This window comes from Porites lutea, chromosome 7 (genome assembly GCF_958299795.1).
Source record: "Porites lutea chromosome 7, jaPorLute2.1, whole genome shotgun sequence".
Lineage (NCBI taxonomy): Eukaryota > Metazoa > Cnidaria > Anthozoa > Scleractinia > Poritidae > Porites > Porites lutea.
This window is the reverse complement of record NC_133207.1, coordinates 1,760,322-1,780,821: the sequence shown is the minus strand read 5'-3', so window position 1 is coordinate 1,780,821 and position 20,500 is coordinate 1,760,322. Positions and strand designations below refer to the sequence as shown.

At 39.8% G+C, this 20,500-nt stretch overlaps 1 protein-coding gene across 3 annotated transcripts in view; it reads right to left on the bottom strand.

The window, feature by feature from the left end:
* The window catches only part of LOC140942786 (phospholipase B1, membrane-associated-like), a 33,091-nt gene extending 13,497 nt beyond the window's left edge, over positions 1 to 19,594 (bottom strand). Inside the window, exons 1-17 of one of the 3 annotated variants that reach the window (XM_073391781.1) lie at positions 19,465 to 19,594; positions 18,490 to 18,861; positions 17,626 to 17,753; positions 16,785 to 16,848; positions 16,499 to 16,557; positions 16,235 to 16,302; positions 15,758 to 15,801; positions 14,876 to 14,990; positions 14,697 to 14,748; positions 14,509 to 14,589; positions 13,507 to 13,572; positions 13,146 to 13,243; positions 12,601 to 12,673; positions 12,335 to 12,433; positions 11,238 to 11,333; positions 10,598 to 10,663; positions 9,567 to 10,315 (exon numbers count right to left, since the gene is read on the bottom strand). In XM_073391781.1, coding sequence (XP_073247882.1) covers positions 10,073 to 10,315; positions 10,598 to 10,663; positions 11,238 to 11,333; positions 12,335 to 12,433; positions 12,601 to 12,673; positions 13,146 to 13,243; positions 13,507 to 13,572; positions 14,509 to 14,589; positions 14,697 to 14,748; positions 14,876 to 14,990; positions 15,758 to 15,801; positions 16,235 to 16,302; positions 16,499 to 16,557; positions 16,785 to 16,848; positions 17,626 to 17,753; positions 18,490 to 18,861; positions 19,465 to 19,525 — 1,785 coding nt within the window. In that variant the 5' untranslated portion in view covers positions 19,526 to 19,594 and the 3' untranslated portion in view covers positions 9,567 to 10,072. Of the gene's footprint in view, positions 1 to 9,566; positions 10,316 to 10,597; positions 10,664 to 11,237; positions 11,334 to 12,334; positions 12,434 to 12,600; positions 12,674 to 13,145; positions 13,244 to 13,506; positions 13,573 to 14,508; positions 14,590 to 14,696; positions 14,749 to 14,875; positions 14,991 to 15,757; positions 15,802 to 16,234; positions 16,303 to 16,498; positions 16,558 to 16,784; positions 16,849 to 17,625; positions 17,754 to 18,489; positions 18,862 to 19,464 lie in introns of those variants that run through there. The other 2 variants (XM_073391782.1, XM_073391783.1) reach the window with 2 other exon arrangements.
* Positions 19,595 to 20,500: the final 906 nt, after the last annotated feature.

The window sequence follows — 20,500 nt, the reverse complement described above, 5'->3', positions numbered from 1 at the left end:
CACTGCCTTCAGTTTCATTGTCAGAACTACGAGGTAAACATCTGTGTTATTTAGGAATTCAAAACCTTCCTTGCGGTAAAACGGAAGATGGAGTTCAAATTTTGCGAGAGGCTGTTCAGTTGATGTATGGAAGCCCAGATTTGACAGTTCTTAGGCGTGTTGCTCTCCAAATTCTAAGTCATTTTCCCCAAATTCAAAACAATGTGGTCGACTTGAATCAGTTACTGTACAATGCAGAAAAGGAATGCAAGATAGCTGAAGAGGCAGATCTATTTTTGATATCCTCAAGGAAAGGCAAAGAGGGAAAAACTAAATTGGAAGAAAAGCAAACAAACTCCAGTATTCTTTCTAACCATCCACTAAGGTGGCAAGTACTTGAGCTTGTTACCGAAGCAACGAAGAACTTCATGGATTATGATACTAAGCATCATGTTAAAAATATTTTGCATAAAATGCTGAAAGACATAGAAAAAGAAAAGCACGTTTCAATCGGTCTCTTTCGTTTTTATCGCAATGTTATAACCCTATTACCGACAAGCGAAGACACGAAAAAAATCCTTGAAACAAGAATCGATTACCATCAAACAGCTCTCAGCCGATGTACTGAAAACTCCTCCGCTCACCACTTGCACGGAAAGGCTCTTGCAGAGTGTTATATGGATCTTGGAAAGCTTTCCTTCCGTTCTGCCTTAGGGGCAGAACAGAAAGCGCTGGGCTTATCAAGCTCACTTGAGGGAGAAGAACACGCTAGCCCTGCGAGTAGTAATCATAGCTTTGGCACCAATCAAAAATCCCTAGAAGACTTCAATGCAGCACTAGATTCTTATCAGCACGCACTTGACATCCGCCTTAAACTATTTGGAGAAGAAGACACAAGAACTGCTGATAGTTATCAAAGCCTTGGTGTCACTCAACATGCCCTTGGAGACTTCAGAGCAGCACTCAATTCTAAACAGCATGCACTTGAGATCAACCGAAAACTATCTGGAGAAGAAACCGCCAGAACTGCTAATAGTTATCAAAGCCTCGCCGAAACAGAACATTCACTTGGAGACTTCAATGCAGCACTAGATTCTGGACAGCATTCACTTGACATCCGTCTTAAAAGTTTTGGAGAAAAACACACAGACACTGCTGATAGCTATCATATCCTTGGCGTCACTCAAAGTTCACTTGGAGACTTCAATTCAGCCCTAGATTCTAAACAGCATGAACTTGACATTTGCTTAAAACTGTTTGGAAAGGGACATGCACGTACTGCTGGTATTTATCATACACTTGGCATCACTCAATATTTACTTCGAGACTTAAACGCAGCACTGGATTCTTTGCAGTATGCACTTGACATACGCCTAAAACTGTTTAGAGAAGATCACGCAAGCACTGCTGATAGTTATTATGTACTTGGCGTCATTCAACATTCGCTTGGGGACTTCAGTGCAGCACTAGATTCTGAACAGCACGCACTTGACGTACGCCTTAAACTGTTTGGAGAAAACCACGCAAACACTGCTAATAGTTATTGTAAACTTGGCACCACTCAACAATCACTTGGAGACAACATTGCAGCACTAGATTCTCATCAGCACGCACTTGACATCCGCCGTAAACTGTTTGGAGAAGAAAACCCAGACACTCTTAATAGTTATGAGAGCCTTGGCCACATTCAACACTCACTTAGAGACATCAATTCATCATTAGATTCTAAACAGCATGCACTTGACATCTGCTTAAAACTGTTTGGAGAAGAACATGCACGTACTGCTGGTATTTATCATAGCCTTGGCGTCACTCAATATTTACTTGGAGACTTGAGCGCAGCACTAGATTCTGAACGGCATGCGCTCGCCATCCGCCTTAAACTGTTTGGAGAAGATCACACAAGCACTGCTGATAGTTATAATGGACTTGGCGTCATTCAACACTCTCTTGGAGACTTCACGGCAGCACTAGATTCTGAACAGCACGCACTTGTCATCCGCCGTAAACATCTTGGAGAAGAAAACGCAAGTACCGCTGATACTTATGATAACCTTGGTACCACACACCATTTACTTGGGAACTCTAATGCAGCATCAGATTCTAAACAGCACGCACTCGACATACGCCTAAAACTGTTTGGAGAAGAACACCCATGCACTGCAGATAGTTACCATGGACTAGGCGTCATTCAACATTCGCTTGGGGACTTCACTGCAGCACTAGATTCTGAACAACACGCACTTGACATACGCCTGAAACTGTTTGGAGAAAACCACGCAGACACTGCCCATAGTTATCATAAACTTGGCGCCACTCAACATTCACTTGGAGACAACAATGCAGCACTAGATTCTCATCAGCACGCACTTGACATCCGCCGTAAACTATTTGGGGAAGAAAACCCAGACACTCTTGATAGTTATCATAGCCTTGGCCACATTCAACTTTTACTTGGAGACTACAGTTCAGCATTAGATTCTGAAAAGCATAAACTTGACATCTGCCTAAAAATGTTTGGAGAAGAACATGCATGTACCGCTTGTATTTATCATAGCCTTGGCGTCACTCAATACTTACTTCAAGACTTCAGCGCAGCGCTAGATTCTGTACAGCATGCTCTTGAAATCCGTCTGAAACTCTTTGGAGAAGATCACGTAAGCACCGCTGATAGTTATCATAGTCTTTGCGTCATTCAACATTCGCTTGGAGACTTCACAGCAGCATCAGATTCTAAACAGCACGCAAATAAAATACGCCTGAAACTGGTTGGAGAAGAACACCCATGCACTCCAGATAGTTACCATGGACTAGCCATCATTCAACATTTGCCTAGGGACTTCACTGCTGCACTAGATTCTGAACAGCACCCACTTGACATCCGCTTTAAACTGTTTGGGAAAGAACACGCAAACACTGTTGACAGTTATCATAACCTTAGCGCTTTTCAACATTCACTTGGAGACTCAAGTGCAGCACTAGATTCTGGACAGCATTCACTGGAAATTCACCGAAAAATGTTTGAAGATAAACAAGCATGTACTGCTGATAGTTATCATAAACTTGGCGTCATCCAACATTTACTTGGAGACTTCAAAGCAGCACTAGATTCTAAACAGCATGCACTTGACATCCACCGTAAACTGTTTGGAGAAGAAAACGCAAGCACTGCTGATAGCTATCATAACCTTGGCGGTACTCAACTTTCACTTGGAGACTTAAGCGCAGCGCTAGATTCTGAACAGCATGCTCTTGACATCCGCCTTAAACTGTTTGGAAAAAGACACTCTTGCACTGCTGATAGTTATCATGGACTTGGCGTCATTCAACATTTAATTAGAGACTTCACTGCAGCCCTATGTTCTTATCAGCATGCACTTGACATCCGTCTTAAATTGTTTGGAGAAAACCACCCAAGCACCGCTGAAAGTTATAATAACCTTGGCACCACTCAACATTCACTTGGGGACTTACACGCGGCCCTAGTTTCTAAACAGCATGCACTTGCCATCAACCTTCAACTGTTTGGAGAAGAACACGCAAGCACCGCTGTTAGTTATGATAATCTTGGTGCAACTCAACTTTCACTTCGAGACTTCAACGCAGCGCTGAACTCAAAACAGCATGCACTTGACATCCACCTGAAACTGTTTGGAGAAGAACACGCAAGCACCGCTGAGAGTTATAGTAACCTTGGCGCTACTCAACATTCACTTGGAGACTTACACGCGGCCCTAGTTTCTAAACAACATGCACTTGACATCCACCTTAAACTGTTTGGAGAAAAACACGAAAGCACTGCTGATAGTTATAATGAACTTGGCGTCATTCAACATTCAATTAGAGACTTCACTGCAGCTCTATGTTCTTATCATCATGCACTTGACATCCGTCTTAAACTGTTTGGAGAAAACCACGCAAGCACCGCTGAGAGTTATGATAACCTTGGCACTACTCAACATTCACTTGGGGACTTAAACGCGGCCCTAGTTTCTAAACAGCATGCACTTGCCATCAAGCTTCAACTGTTTGGAGAAGAACACGCAAGCACCGCTGTTAGTTATGATAATCTTGGTGCAACTCAACTTTCACTTCGAGACTTCAACGCAGCACTGAACTCAAAACAGCATGCACTTGACATCCACCTGAAACTGTTTGGAGAAGAACACGCAAGCACCGCTGAGAGTTATAGTAACCTTGGCGCTACTCAACATTCACTTGGAGACTTACACGCGGCCCTAGTTTCTAAACAACATGCACTTGACATTCACCTTAAACTGTTTGGAGAAGAACACGAAAGCACTGCTGATAGTTATAATGAACTTGGCGTCATTCAACATTCAATTAGAGACTTCACTGCAACTCTATGTTCTTATCAGCATGCACTTGACATCCGTCTTAAACTGTTTGGAGAAAACCACGCAAGCACCGCTGAAAGTTATAATAACCTTGGCACCACTCAACATTCACTTGGGGACTTACACGCGGCCCTAGTTTCTAAACAGCATGCACTTGCCATCAACCTTCAACTGTTTGGAGAAGAACACGCAAGCACCGCTGTTAGTTATGATAATCTTGGTGCAACTCAACTTTCACTTCGAGACTTCAACGCAGCACTGAACTCAAAACAGCATCCACTTGACATCCACCTGAAACTGTTTGGAGAAGAACACGCAAGCACCGCTGAGAGTTATAGTAACCTTGGCGCTACTCAACATTCACTTGGAGACTTACACGCGGCCCTAGTTTCTAAACAACATGCACTTGACATCCACCTTAAACTGTTTGGAGAAGAACACGAAAGCACTGCTGATAGTTATAATGAACTTGGCGTCATTCAACATTCAATTAGAGACTTCACTGCAGCTCTGCGTTCTTATCAGCATGCACTTGACATCCGTCTTAAACTGTTTGGAGAAAACCACGCAAGCACCGCTGAGAGTTATAAAAACCTTGGCACTACTCAACATTCACTTGGGGACTTACACGCGGCCCTAGTTTCTAAACAACATGCACTTGACATCCACCTTAAACTGTTTGGAGAAGAACACGAAAGCACTGCTGATAGTTATAATGAACTTGGCGTCATTCAACATTCAATTAGAGACTTCACTGCAGCTCTGCGTTCTTATCAGCATGCACTTGACATCCGTCTTAAACTGTTTGGAGAAAACCACGCAAGCACCGCTGAGAGTTATAATAACCTTGGCACTACTCAACATTCACTTGGGGACTTAAACGCGGCCCTAGTTTCTAAACAGCATGCACTTGCCATCAACCTTCAACTGTTTGGAGAAGAACACGCAAGCACCGCTGTTAGTTATAATAATCTTGGTGCAACTCAACTTTCACTTCGAGACTTCACTGCAGCACTGGATTCAAAACAGCATGCACTTGACATCCACCTTAAACTGTTTTGGAGAAGAACACGCAAGCTCCGCTGAGAGTTATAATAACCTTGGCACTACTCAACATTCACTTGGGGACTTACACGCGGCCCTAGTTTCTAAACAGCATGCACTTGACATCCACCTTAAACTGTTTGGAGAAGAACACAAATGCACTGCTGATAGTTATAATGAACTTGGCGTCATTCAACATTCAATTAGAGACTTCACTGCAGCTCTATGTTCTTATCAGCATGCACTTGACATCCGTCTTAAACTGTTTGGAGAAAACCACGCAAGCACCGCTGACAGTTATGATAACCTTGGCACTACTCAACATTCACTTGGGGACTAACACGCGGCCCTAGTGTGTAAACAGCACACACTTAACATCAACCTTCAACTGTTTGGAGAAGAACACGCAAGCACCGCTGAGAGTTATAGTAACCTTGGCGCTACTCAACATTCACTTGGAGACTTACAAGCGGCCCTAGTTTCTAAACAACACGCACTAGCCATCCACCTTAAACTGTTTGGAGAAGAACACGAAAGCACTGCTGATAGTTATAATGGACTTGGCGTCATTCAACTTTCACTTGGAGACTTCACTGCAGGACTAGATTCTGTTCAGCACGCACTTGACATACGCCGTAAACTGCTTGGAGAAGAAAACGCAAGTACTGCTGATAGTTATTTTAACCTTGGTGCCACTCAGCATTCGCTTGGAGACTTCAACGCAGCACTAGTTTCTAAACAGCACGCACTTGACATCCGCCTAAAACTGTTTGGAGAAGAACACGCAAGCACTGCTGATTGTTATTATGGACTTGGTGTTACTCTACATTCACTTGGAGATTTCAAGGCAGCCCTAAATTTTAAACAGCGTGCACGTGAGATCCGACGTAAAGTGTTTGGAGAAGAACACACAAGCAATGCTGATAGTTATAATATCCTTGGTGCAACTCGACTTTCACTTGGAGACTTCCACTTGGCGCTAGGTTCTTATCAACACGCACTGCTGATACTTATCGTAGCTATTGTAGCCTTTGCGTTTCTCAAGATTTACTTGGAGACCTTAACGCAGCACTAGATTCTGTAAAGCACGCTCTTCAAATTCGCCTTAATCTGTTTGGAGAAGAACAAGAACGCACTGCTGATAGTTTTGATGGCCGTGCCTTAACTACACCTTTTTTAGGTAATTTGGAGGGTGTAACAGGGTCTCCAAAGCTTGCACCACCCAGTCCAGATCAAAGTTGAAGAAACGCATGCGGAAGAGCATATGCGGAGAAAGGGAGAGCTATGGGTTATTGTTAGTTAAAAGGTAACTTTGGCTTGCCGATGAAAGCAACGATTGCTAACGCTCAACACTCTGTTATATACTGTTTTTGTTCAACAATAACCACGGCTGTTACCGTGTTGTCGGCTAGTTTTAATCCCAGAATTTATTGTTATGTGAGTTATGTAATAGGAATTAGATTGTCTCATTTTAACTATAAAAGTTACAATTTGCGAACTGTTCTACCTATAAAAAGCGGGGCTAACTTAGGTGGATAAGAGTGCAGTTTTTCCCCGAGAACTATTTTTATAGCCCTCAAAACAAGGTATTGTAGGTACATTTTTGAAACTGCAGTCGGAATTTCCCTTAGCTGAACCCCCCCCCCCCTCCCACCCCCCAAGATTCAGAAAGTGACTTGACACTGGAGCGGATCCTAGATCGACCCCATCACTGATGGCCGCAGGCTGACGGATCGCCGAAACTGATATCCTCGGACAAAGATTTCTCACCTCTGCGCCATGCTACCATCGACTCTAAACAGAAAATAGAGGGCCCCCTCCCCAACCCTATTCAAAGTTATTTTGCTCTTTAAACCAACTTGTTTAATTCTCTTGGTACCCTAAACAGCATTAGAGACCTTTAGATTCTAAGACGAGGACGACTACGTGTACGAGATTTCCTGAATACATCTGCATTTTTGGCCAAGTTCTTTTTTGAGTTTTTATTGAACAAGACGAAATCGAGGTCGGTAAAAAAGCAATAAAGGACGAGGCCAATATTCAGCCATCCTGACCGAACAAGCTCGGTCAATAAAGGATTTATTATATGGCTTAAAACAGAACTTTTTTGTGGGACCAAAGAGGTAAATCCGGGCAAGATGGGCCCATCTTGTCCGCTTGGGTAGCCAATCACAATGAAGGATTTGCCTCGCCTTGCCGACTCGCAGATACAGCCATATAATAATAAGTAGTACTCGCGCGTGAACCAGCGTCATTTTTGGAGGGAAAACGTGACAGCCGTCGCCATTCTATAGACGTCTTTTCTCCTCTCGATCCCTATATAATAACATCGTGGTTTGCTATCGCGCTGGATGAGATCGAGAACTAGACGGATTTTAAGAGAAAAGGCTGACTGCAAGCAGTCTACCATTCTACGACGAGTTTGCGCGAGATCGTCTTAGTGGCAGAAACTTTTGATTTTAAATCATTTTGCGATTGGGAGACGGCTGAACTTCCTTCAGTAAGATAACAGTAAAAAATGTGCAATAGAGCTTTCCGGGATGTCTATTTTTTGAGAAACGCGAAAAAACCTTGTACTCGTAGTCGTTCTAGTCCTCGAAGCGAATTAATGTCTTTATTGAATAAGAAGATGGAGGAAAATGGTCATTCATTTGGCAACGGTTTTTATGTGCCAGGATGACGGGATAAAATCGGTATTTTTTGTTGATGATTGCATGGCCCCGTCCTCTTTTGCGGTTATGCTACGCAAAAATGAACTTGACCAATATCCAGTCATAGACCGAACAAGCTTGGTCAATTATATTTTATTATTATCTTATTATAAAGTTTAAAGTCCACAGACAATGACGAAATCCAGGACAATAAATCTGCGGAAAAAATAACGAGGTCAATATTATCCAGCCATCTTTACCTCACGTTAGGCCAGTCAATAACGCATATATCTTGACCGAACAGGCTTAGTCAATGAAGGATTTTTTATATGGTTAAAACAATATGTATTCTTGTGGGACAAAGCGGGTGATCCCGAGGAAGCCAGCAATGGAAGTTTCAGCTTAGATTTACTTTGTTAGTTTTATTTATATTTAAATTATGATGAGTTACCTGGCGTGCTGGGTGTCACGAAGATTTAATTTTAGTGCTTTTCTGTTGCAAAATTTCCCGTTTAAGTAACTGCCTAGTAATTTTTATAATGCCCTCCTTGTTTTATATGGACTGGACAAGCCAAGCTTTACGGCGAAATTAAAGAAAATAAATTGCTTTGAAGAGTCAGCAACTCGAAAGTTTAAGAAATTGAGTCTGTTCTGGCCAATCGCAGAGGACGTACGTACGCATTGATTTTCTCAAAGCATGTGTTTTTTCTAGTCAATATAGAAGGAGGTGCCAAGTCGTTGACCGGAAAGAATTGTGAGCAAGTAAGTAGTAAAAATCGTAACGAATAAAAGCGTCCAAAGAAGACACATGCCTCATCCTTTGTTAAAGAACTTGCTAGTTCCCCTTAAAAAGTAGTTTAACATAGTGTTTGTTTACGTGGGTAGGCAATCAGAACACAGGATTTACTGATCTTTCCCGCTCGCAGGGCTAGTCTTACAAAATTTCATAGGCCTGATAACAACATGAGGAGATACGCAAAGGAGCTATGCTTGTTATACAGGGATAAGCAGCGGTCGTTACCGCCTTTTAAGGGTCAAAAACTTTTCCCTCTTTTCACACTTTGAAACATCTATACATGTTATGAAGGTAGTGTCCCCTCTTAAGGAACAACCATAAGTCTAAAGAAATTTTTAGCCCAAAGGAAGTGTCATGTGACCTTCAGGACACGTGAACCTCAGCACACGTGAAGACTGTGCGAATCGCGGCCTACGAGGACGCCTCCCGCCTTCTTGATTGAGAAGATGATGCGCAATCGGAATGGTTGGCTTTGTCGAACGTAGTTTTGAGGTAAATTCATGTAAATGTAAGTCATAGGGGGTGGGGGATGGTTATAATTTTTACGTGACCAGGAGGGGGTGGGTAGAGTTAACTTGCCTTTGTTCGCAGGTGGCGTTATATTACTCTATGTAAGGCCCATTTTTCAACCCCCACCCTCTCAGAATTATTGCACAATCTCTAACTTTAGATTTGACTTTTACGCCTTCTTTGTTTCACTGTTAAGTACTAGTTCATTGGTTTGCTTTCTTCTTGTTTCTAAAGTACCTCATTTTAGTTATTCAAGCATGTCTGAGAAAATGCCGAGCTGTTCAGTTGTAATTCTAGAGTCAACGCGTGCTGGACTCTTTTAGACTTATTTTATCTTTTAATTCTGAATCCGGGACTGACTTTTTCAAATGCAAATTAATAAAGGATAAATAAGCGTCGCGTCTTCGTGAGCACTTTAAAAAGTGAATTTTATCAGTTTAACATCACCGTCAATTTATAGAAATGGCAGACAGTTGGATTAATTTTAAAACATACAACTTTAAGTGTAGAGGCAATAATGACTCAATAATAAGCCTTCCTGTTTTGAGAATTTCTCACTTTCGTGGTCGTTGTAAGAGCGTGATAAGTATGGAGAAAACACGGAGCGGGAGAAGCGAGTGGGCACAAGAAGCGCGAGCCGCTCGATTCAACACCTTTCCCTTCAATTTCCATCGCCTCCCACGAGGGCTGAAGGTTTAAGAGAGTTTCAACCAAACACAACGTCCAGGACAGGCTCAAATCCTTGGTTTATGTGGTCCGGGAGCATAGAGAAGTTTTCTTGCTTCTGGTCTTCGTCTTGACTTCCGGGTTCTCCACACAAAAACAACGACAATCACCACAACAGCTGTTAAACACACAGCTAACGCTACAGCGGCGGCAGGAGGGAAGTCATCTGTGGCGGAGTCCTGGTCATCGTCACTGTTCAGTTCACTCATAACAGTTTTACTGTTTGTTTTGGTGAATAAGTATGGGTTTTCCTGACAACATAAAATTACAAAGTAATAGTCAGCCCTATCAGTATACCATGGACAGAGTGAAGTGTCCGCATTACAGAGATGTCCGTACCTTTTACTCAACAAAAACAGTGGAAGTTTCAGGTTTTATAAAAAGGCGTTTAGCTGCTCTAGTGGAGCGGTAAACGGCTACATTTTAAAAAATCAAGAGAATGACAACAGTTACTCTGACTTTTAACTGATAAACTACATTGACACAAGACCATTTGTTTTAGATTGAAAAATCTGGTACAGTTTGATACAAACCTTTGTGGGACACTTAAGTTTTTCTTGATCTCCCCAGCCTTTTGTTTTAGAACCAAATGGCTCCAACTACAAACAATGGATAAATGAACATGTTACATATTATAAACATGCTTCAGTAGGAAGCCTGACCCAACGGCGTATAAGTAAACTCACTTCCACACTTAATGCTTTTAATTTTACTTGTAGAACTTCTTGATGATCTTCGCGATATGCGGACAAAATGCGTACGAGATTAAATCGCTTTTATAAGTTTCAGGTCGTTCGAGTGCTGCTCATTCAATAGTTTAGTTTCAAAAAATAGTGTTTAATCAATTAGACAGGTCATGAGAATCACTGATATAGAGACCTCCCCAGCTGAAGCTGAAGCTTATTCTTATGTTAGACGCATATTACAGAATAGCTACTCCCTTGTTAATGGGAAACTATAGCATCATGAATGACGCCAAAATTTCAGTGAAGCCTACATGGCAGACGTCGAAGCGGATCGGAGAGGAAAGGGAAAAGAGAGGGGAATTGGGGAGAGACAAGCGTTCGTCTCCCTTCCCCCTCCCCCGACCCTTTTTTTTTGTGACAGCGACCCAGGCTATGGATTCATGGATGGACAGGAAAACATAGGCGTGGTTTTGAGATAATACCATACCATGTTTCTCCACAAGGCTAGAGCTGCTGCTGCATGGCCCTGTGCTGAAAACTGCAGACAGTCCAAGCCGAAAAATTCCTCAACTAACTTTCCATCCTACAAGAAGAATAGGTAAAGGTAATGATTTAATACCGTATTTATTCGAATAACTGCCCTGGGCGCTTATTAAATTTTTGGACTTTGAGAGTGGGCGCTTATTCGAGGCTGGGCGCTTATGAAATTTTCACCATTTTTAGCAAGTGAAAGATGTTTATTTTGCAACGAAACAATAAATGCTAATAACAAAACGCGAAGAAGTAACAAAGCAAGGTTTCTGCAAAATACTTTGAAGAAAACTCCGTCCTCGGGGAAGTCTCTTATTAGAATTTATTCACTCAAGTGGGTGGGGTGGGGGTGAGCGCTTATTCGAGGCTGGGCGCTTATTAACTTTTCTGCCTTTAGGATGGGCGCTTATTTGAGGTGGGCGCTAATTCGAGGTTGGGCGCTTATTCGAATAAATACGGTACTTCTGCTTTACCTACAATAGATGATAACGATCCCTGGTTGGTGGGAAGCTATATAAATGCCCTTTTAAAGAAGAGACTATGATTTGAATTCTTTCTTTAAGCGGGCTTTAATTGGGGGATGGGGGGCTAAGGAAAAGGTATTTCAAGTCCCGCGCTGGTGCAATACAGTTGAACTATTAAGCGTCTTTCACATGACGTCACGGCGGCCATACTGGTGTTTCAAAACAACGAAACAGTGGCCATGTTGGTGTACCAACAAAATCCGGGGGGAGTTGAACTCCTTTCTTAAAAGTTTTCTTTTTTCCAAGATATTTTCATAGATGCTGGCTACGAGAGTGAAAATGCTCGATAAATTCCGTCTTAATCCGTGAACAGCCGAGGATCCTTAGGAAAAAAACCGCCAACAGGGCAGCCCTAGGCCTTTTTTCAAGATCATGCTCAACACGCTCCGCTTACTACCAGAAATATCAATAAACTACATGAGCGACATCTGGGCAAATGGAATAAGTTATTTTCTGACAACGAAACGTTGTCTATGAACACTCAGATAACGGAAGACTCATTAAATAGCAAAGGAGCAGCTTCCCGTACCTTAGTTTTCGGAGGCAGTTGAAGAGTAGGTTGAATAACCACCGCAAAGTCGTTCTGTGTGTCATAAAGGCCACTGCTTACTAGTTCCCTCAAAAGGCGCTAAAAACGGTAATTAAATAAACGTTTCATCACAAAGACACCTCCTACAAGAACATCACAAATTCTAAACGATGTTAACCCACTATTAAAAACGAGATCTCCAGGTTTTTCAAAGTTTTACTCTGTATCAGATGTCCCATCCTTATTAGAGCTACAAGACAAGTTACCTTGTAATTTTTCACTGCTTGGGAAATTTTGTCTCTTTCCTCGCCACCTTTCTTCAAGCACTGGCATGAACTCCTGAAAGAAAAAGAACACAACAACAATTACATGGAGTATTACTTTACAACAAAAAAGGTAAGGGGAGGTTTAGACTACTGCCACGGATTATAACTCATAGAAAATACTACTTTTAATAATTAACTGAACAACTAATAGTTTCAGAAAACCACAGTTCACAAGAAGTGTACCAGACTGATTGTACAACTCTTGGAAACACTGCATACCTGTAACCTAGCCTCAAATCCGATATATCACATGCTGATGGTTTTCACTACGGTAATTGAAATTTCTGACAATTGCTACAAAGTCGGCGACTAGTTTATAAAATCAAAGTAGTTCAAATCACTGAAACGAGCCAAAAACGTTTGTCCCAGATAATGGAACCAGCAAAAAGATAATGGGTAAAAATTATGCAACTTTGGCAGCTGAAATGGTTATATTATCACACCATGCCAAAGCAGTGTTACTAAACATTCTGTATTTCACTCACCAGCCCATGATTTCACAGGACTTAGTAGATCCACCATGCAATTCATAAAGTAGAGACACATCCATAGGCGGGACCAAGTTGACAAACAGATGGGGTACCTGTTCAGTCAAACAAAACAACTGGGTATACTCCTACATCACACTGATAAAGGCCTCATTGATCCTATTACTGGTAGCTCAAAAATTGAGTGTCGTGACACTAACGAGTGTTGTCAATCTAAGGAGTGTGGTGACGTTAACTTTTGTTGTGACTTTGAAGAGTAATGTGACTCTGAAATTACCTATAACGAACCAGTATTATTTATTTTTTCTATGAAAATGAAAGACTTTAGAGAAAATAAAAGTTAAATACTTTAACATACCTCCTCTTTCAGGTAATTAAGAGTGCGCATGACATATTTTATGAAAGACCTTGGGCCAAGTTTATCCTGAAAATATAAAAATTAAAACTTTGTGACTTTTGATAGACTACGAGTAGTTCCCATTTTTCCTCAGGGATAGTAGAGTGAGTGAAACATGAACACGCTTGAAAATCACCCCACAAGAAACAGGCGAAAGGCGAGATGCGGAGAGACCAGCGGGCTTTCTCCTATTTTTCACGTGGGGTGATTTTCGCGCACGCTCGCGTTTCACTCACTCTGCTATCCCTGAGGAAAAATGGGGACTACTCGTAGTCTAGACTTTTGATTGATAACACAAATTATTTTCTGGTTTTTAAAATGTGGCCCACAATTAAGGACAGAAACAAAAAAAAAATATTGAAACAAGCATAACAAGTTAGAGTATCAACTGGCTGAGAGCAAACCAGTTAGAAATTACACGCTTAGCCTGTTCCAGGCTCCAAGATGGTAGTGGAAAGTTGTTCAGTAATAAGAAATGTGAAAAATGCGCGGGGCTGGGGAGAGACAGGGCAGCCGCCACCGCCCCCTTTCCCAAGTCGCGCGCGTCTTATTTTTGCTTTCTCTCGTTTTAATATGTTCCCACTATACTATCTGAGAGCCTGGCACAGGCTATTACACGCTTGGCTGAGGAGCTGAATGTGGGACTGCCAAAAACAAACCCAGCTGTCAGGCTTGAACCCAGGGAGTCCCTATTGCAAGTCCAGCGCTCTAACCACTTGGCTGTGCTGCCTTGTTATTTGAATAAGCAAATAATATGTGAAATTCAAGACCAATCATTCTACCACTTTTCATAAACAGGTGTTTAATCGTGATTCCTTGAATTTATATGACTAGCACTTTAACCAGAAGGGTTATATGCTTCTGCTTTAACTGAATGAACATAGAAGTCATAAAATTGATAAGCCCCCAAAACAAGACACAGATTAATTTAATATTTGACTACATAATTCAAAGCAATCATACCAGGTCTGTACAAACTTGACAGAGATCCTCTGTTCCAATCCACATGGTGAGAAGTTTCCAGTCATTTTCATAATCAATGTTCTATTTAAGAGTTACCAGAACAGAAAAAACGGTTAATTACATTTTTACTAAATGCCCTCTTAAACAAACCCAAGGATACTCATAAATCTGGCATATAATATATGTACCTTCATGTTTTTCAATCTTGAAACCAAGTCTTCTGCTTGATTCTCAAGGTCTCTAATAAAAGTATCAAAGAATAAGACAAATTTTGCCTTTTTAACAACACATACAAGTTGCAATAAAATTAAGTACTACATTACTCTACATGACGCAAGTGTAAATGTTTATTTTTATTTATTCTCACCTTGCTGAGGCTCCAACAAAGGCAACATTCAGATCATCATTATAAGGGTTGTTGTCCCTTGACTGGCTTGTTACTGACGCACCTTTTAGTAAAGGGTTAAACTGTCTGATGATATCTGTAAGTGTATGGAATGAACAATAATTTCAATTACTGCTAGCATTTCAATACAATTTCTGTTTTGAATCATCCTTGTTGACCCAGGGGCAGTCAGTGACCCGCAAAAATGTGTACAGCATGTGTACATACATTGTTAAGTGAATTATTACAAATAACATATGCTATATTGAGTGCTAGGGGTCATATCATGAAAAACCAATGAAAACCAACTCCACCAACAGTGTAGTCCAGAATCAATGAGTCCCAGTCAAAAAAACAATGATTTTATTAGTAATCAATTGTGTCAAATGAAAATGCTTTTGTTTTGCTAATTCAGAAATTGCTTCTAAATTTTTTGATGATATGCTCTCTTGTGGTTTACAGATTTAAAGACACAAACAGAAGTTCAAAAACATGCTACATCCATCCAGTATGGACAAGTGCCATTGATTTAAGGGAAATTAATCCAAACTGTACTAGAAAAAAGAAAAAGAAATTAAACCATGGACAAAACTCAATCATAAAACATGGGTAAATACAAATGTGTTCATAGGAAAGGCCGTTTTAGACAGTACAATTTTTGCTTACGACTATCATGCGCGACTAGCATGCATCATGACTTCACAACAGATCGTGTTGTGTGAATTAGACCCACGACATTCGTATGACACAATTGTGGATGCTGTAAGTGAAAATTGTGAGGGTGTGGATGGTTGAAAGTCATGACATATACTAGTTGCATACAACAGTTCTAATACCATCTCAATTGGCCTTAATGGTACTCACTTGGTAAAGTTGTGGATTGGTTCAAATATCCTTCCCCTCCAATGCTTCAAATTGAAAAATAAGGAAAAACTGATCACACAACTTAAAGTCGGTGAGCATGTAGTTTAGTCAACTGTCTCCCTTAAAAGAGGACAGTGTATCTTCCAGCAATTTGGTTAATTAAAACACATAAAATGGTGATACCCAATCAAACACAAGCTAACATTAATAATTGATTGTGGTGTTGTTTAAAATAAAAAGGTGCACAGAATGGTTAAAACCCCTAGGTATTAATGACTTGTTTGCAATATCAAACCTAGACATGAGCTCACAATGAACACTTTCTAGAAATAAATAGTTGCATTTTTCACCCAATTGTTCACTGAACCCTAAGCTGAGTTAAGTTTTTGAGAAAATACACAGTCATTGGGTGAAAGCATCCACATCATTTAGAAATCAAAAGCAACAACAAGTAATATATAAATGATAAATTCTTACCTCCATGAGATTCCTTTAAAATCAGTGAAATATCCATTAAGCGACAAGGCTTGTGCACCAAGGCCAACCTTGGAAAAAAAAAAATCAAAAACAATTTCATCAATATACTCATCAAGAATGAATATTTTGAATGCAAAAGGCAGTGCTACAAACATCTAAAACCAACATGTACTTGACACAAGCAGCTTGACTTACAAACGATAATTTTTTTTAGTTATTCCTTGGTAAATAAACATACAACAGTCAGTTAAACATGTTACTTACTGTAAATGCATCACCCATTGCTGCAATAACTTTGATATCCGATACTTGTAATTGGTGAACTGCAAAAAAAATATTTAAATACATATTAATAATAATTAGTTAGACAAAGCCGTTAATTGTCTCATGCAAAAGACAGGCAAAAGTTACACATGTAGGTGCCTGAGGGCCCTTATGGTTACTCTTAAAGAAGGGCAAACTGTCATGTACTGTTCATTTTATAGTTTATATCACTAATACGAAAGACAAAAAATAGTTATTAAGGGATACAAAATAAAGTGCAATCAACCTGAGCTTGGCCTTTGTTGGAACCTCCTAGGCAATGGGCTACAGTATTCTGTTGTTCCAGTGGGCTACATTATGAACAAAACAGAGTGATAATTATCATATCACAGGTATATATGTTTCCCTTACAAGGTTATCAGAGTCACTGGGAAAACATCTCTGTGTACATGTGCTGTGAATTAATGACATGGTCTTATGCACATTTGGCTCAAAGAGTGATGATGATGATGATGATGATGATGATCAATCCACAAAAGAGCTACTGGCCTGTACCACTGTACAGTTATGTACTTAAATGTATCGCTAGTGGAAAATAGTGCTATGGAAGTTACTGTTAAAGGCAGGTTTATTCAGTCACCAGAGACAAATCCAAGTGCTTGCCAAAGAGCAGAGGTACAACTGTAACCCTCAGTGACTAATCATTGCTAGATTCTCCTTTCGTATTTGCCTTGTACATGTATAATAACATGCTCGTGAATTAAAGAGAGAATTTGTCACTGGATCAGGATTCATATAGGGCTTTCTTCCACTAACCCCTTAATCTAAGATGTACATGTACCTGTATGTAGAGGTTTACACTGTACTTGTGGTTTGGGTAAAATACATTTTGACTACTTGAATTTCACCAGCATTTCACCTTTAGCAAGTTTATTTCAAAATTTCTACTTCTAACTGTACCCATAGTACGGAAGACAAAGGAAATTCTGGTTTAACCTGAGAAAAGATTTTATCTACAACACTATCAGTTGCCCTGCTGTTGCTACTGTGGCAGAGGCTGCTGTACCTATCAAGATACTCCTCTTTTATGATAAAATTATTTTATACTCCACTGACAAGACTTTAACCTGAAGGAGTTGCTGTTGTTTTGTCCATCCACTTATCCCTGATTTATCCTTCATGTACAAGACATAAGATTTAAGTTCCTTCAAGTTTTCTGGCATTTTCAAACCTTTTGCAGCTTCCACATTTTCCACTAGAGGTAAATAAAAAAATTTAAGGTTAGCATCACAATTTTAATTTCAGATAAAAAGTTGGTTATTAGACAATAGTCTTGAGGTTTAGGACTGGTAACATATAAGCATCTCAGAGAGTTAACAATCATGTTTTACTTCTAATCTTGAAATAATCCAGACTGAGGTTTAACTTTGAAGGTTAAATAGTAGAAAATCACTATTAATGCAAACCATACTGTACAAGGTGACTGAAAATCATTTCTAACAACAATATTCCCATTACCCTAAAACAGGGTGCCCTAAAACCTATGTCTGCATGATTGTCCAGCACAGGTAGAAATTCAGTTCGAAAATGTAAACCTTTTACGTGACTTGTCAGTGGGACAAGGACACTTTTAATTAGAAAAATAAAGAAACAGTTCAAATTAAAGTAGAATTGAAATTCAGCTTAAAATTCATAAAAGCAAGCCTCATACTTGACAAAATAAGGTTAAATATTCCTTTTAACTCTGCCATTCCACGGTTATTTGATTTGTTCTTACGAGCTCTGTTTCAGGTCTAAGTCAAAAACAATTTACAAGGGTAATAACGTGATCAAAAAAATTAAATGACTGATTGTTTTTGAGTTTCGAGTTTCCAGCTCAACTTTTTCAACAAGGACTCCTGGGTTTCGGACAACCAAATTTAATATAGTGCTTGTCAGAAGGACAAGTGGATAGTAAAACTTTTCTCTTACTCTGTCATTGACTTCCTCACCTAACACATCAATTGAAGCTGATACATCACCATATATACATGAATAGGTCCCAAGGGTATCAAGGGTGATATTTGAGAATGAAATAGCAGTCTTTGACATATCGTTGGACCAATAACGTACGCTTTTCACAGGCTCAGCTTTAGGAGCAGTCTTGTACCATTTAACAATTTCATCTCTTTTATCCCAGTGTTCTCCATCTTGCAGTAGAGGAGGTGTGATGTCACAAATCAAACGAAGAATGCTTCCGCTGTGTTCCTTATCCATGACCACTTCTGAAGTGTGAACATTTTCAAGTCTTGGATTCTCCCATAAATATCCAACTTCGACAGAAGATGCATTAATGACCAGTGATGATAAACCAGTAACAAATGCTGCAAAAATAACTACTAAATTTATCTCATAACATTTGGTTGTGAACTCAATGGAATACCCATTCTTAGAGAGAGTTTCTGCATGGATCAAATTCACCGGATACCAAATTACAACTTATGAGGAGTGCTGAGTCTTTGTTAAGCCGTTTTTTTTTTCTTTTTCAGCTGATGATGCGGGCGTGCATTGCTTTAATTTATTAACAAGACTTAGCAAGCCTTGGTATCAGTAAGAAAAATTAACCATTAAGTTCAACAAATTCCGCATCATACAAACGTTAGCTGTTACGTGTGGCATGAACAAGCTTTTGTTACAGTAACAAATAAATTAATATGGACAACCCTCAAAGACTTCAGCTAAAACTCATTTTATTTCCGTTTTCTTTTCTTTTTTCTTCTTTTTTTCTTTTCTTGCAAAGCGGTGGTGAGAAATTCTGCCAGGAACATGTCTCCAACAAAGGATATTTTCTAAGCAAACGCTTTTCAACGGAGATTATTCTCAAACAAGTTACTATGCAAATCATCAGTATTTTTCTCCAAAAGTAGCTCTTTAAGTACAGCAAATCACCATTAATCGTATCGAAACTGTAAAACCTAGTTACTTACCTTGAAGAAAGAGAAAAACGCAAAAAAGAGTTAGTTTCCAAGCAGCAATAACAGTCGCCATTATTTTGAGCGTTCCAGTTTGCTTTCCTGCGCCCGAGATCGCCAATTTGAACTTGAACAGCGTACATTTGGGTAGTTCCAGTCCTTCTCAGTCAAGCGTAATACAAAGTGAAGAGACCTCGAGCAGAAAAAAATGAAGTAGTCTGAGTATCAGGCGACAAAAAAGAAGATTTACAACGTGATTTAATAAAGATACAACAACATCGTCACAATACGTACACTATACAGACTTAGGTTAACTACGTAGGATTAAGTTTATTTCCTGTTAGACAGATCCTCAAGGTACAGTTTCGCGTTCAGCATGAATTCAAAGTTAAGCCAGAGAATTTGAAAGAAAAATAAATCATCTCAGTAAATTGTTTCAGAATTGTTGAGACTAGAAATTTTAATTTTAATTAAAGCAATTAAAATAGAACTTATCTGAAAACATGCTGTCCTATTTACAACAATGTTTTAACACTGACTTGCTGGCCTGTGGTTCAATAAGTCTTCAGCAATGTTCATTATCATCTTTAATGAGGCGGTTCTATTGTATTCAAAATTTTATTTCAATATGAACGGTCACGCCCTCCGATATAACCCTAGCCTGACATTACTTCGATAAAACAAACTCGGCGGATTTGTTCAGCGTGCGGCGTTAAAACAGCTTTTTAAATTGTTCAAGTCACGAGCTAGAGTCAGGAGGCGTGTGTCAAAATAGTGATTTAAAAAATGTTATCGTTTTTAATCATTTCATTGCTAGTCTCTCTTGTCGGAGGCCGTTTAAACTCAGAGTTTGCCAGGAGCGGATCAATTAAAGTATCAAAGACCAAAGAACTGGAAAATGGTATGTATTTCAGTGTATTTTAAATACGTCAATGCATGGATCTTTCTTTTAATCCTATTTTTTCAATTTCAAGTATACTTGTGGCTCATGTTCCATGAAATTTCTTAATTGAATAAAGGGAATTTCTGGAATGAGACAAATCCGTTTCGA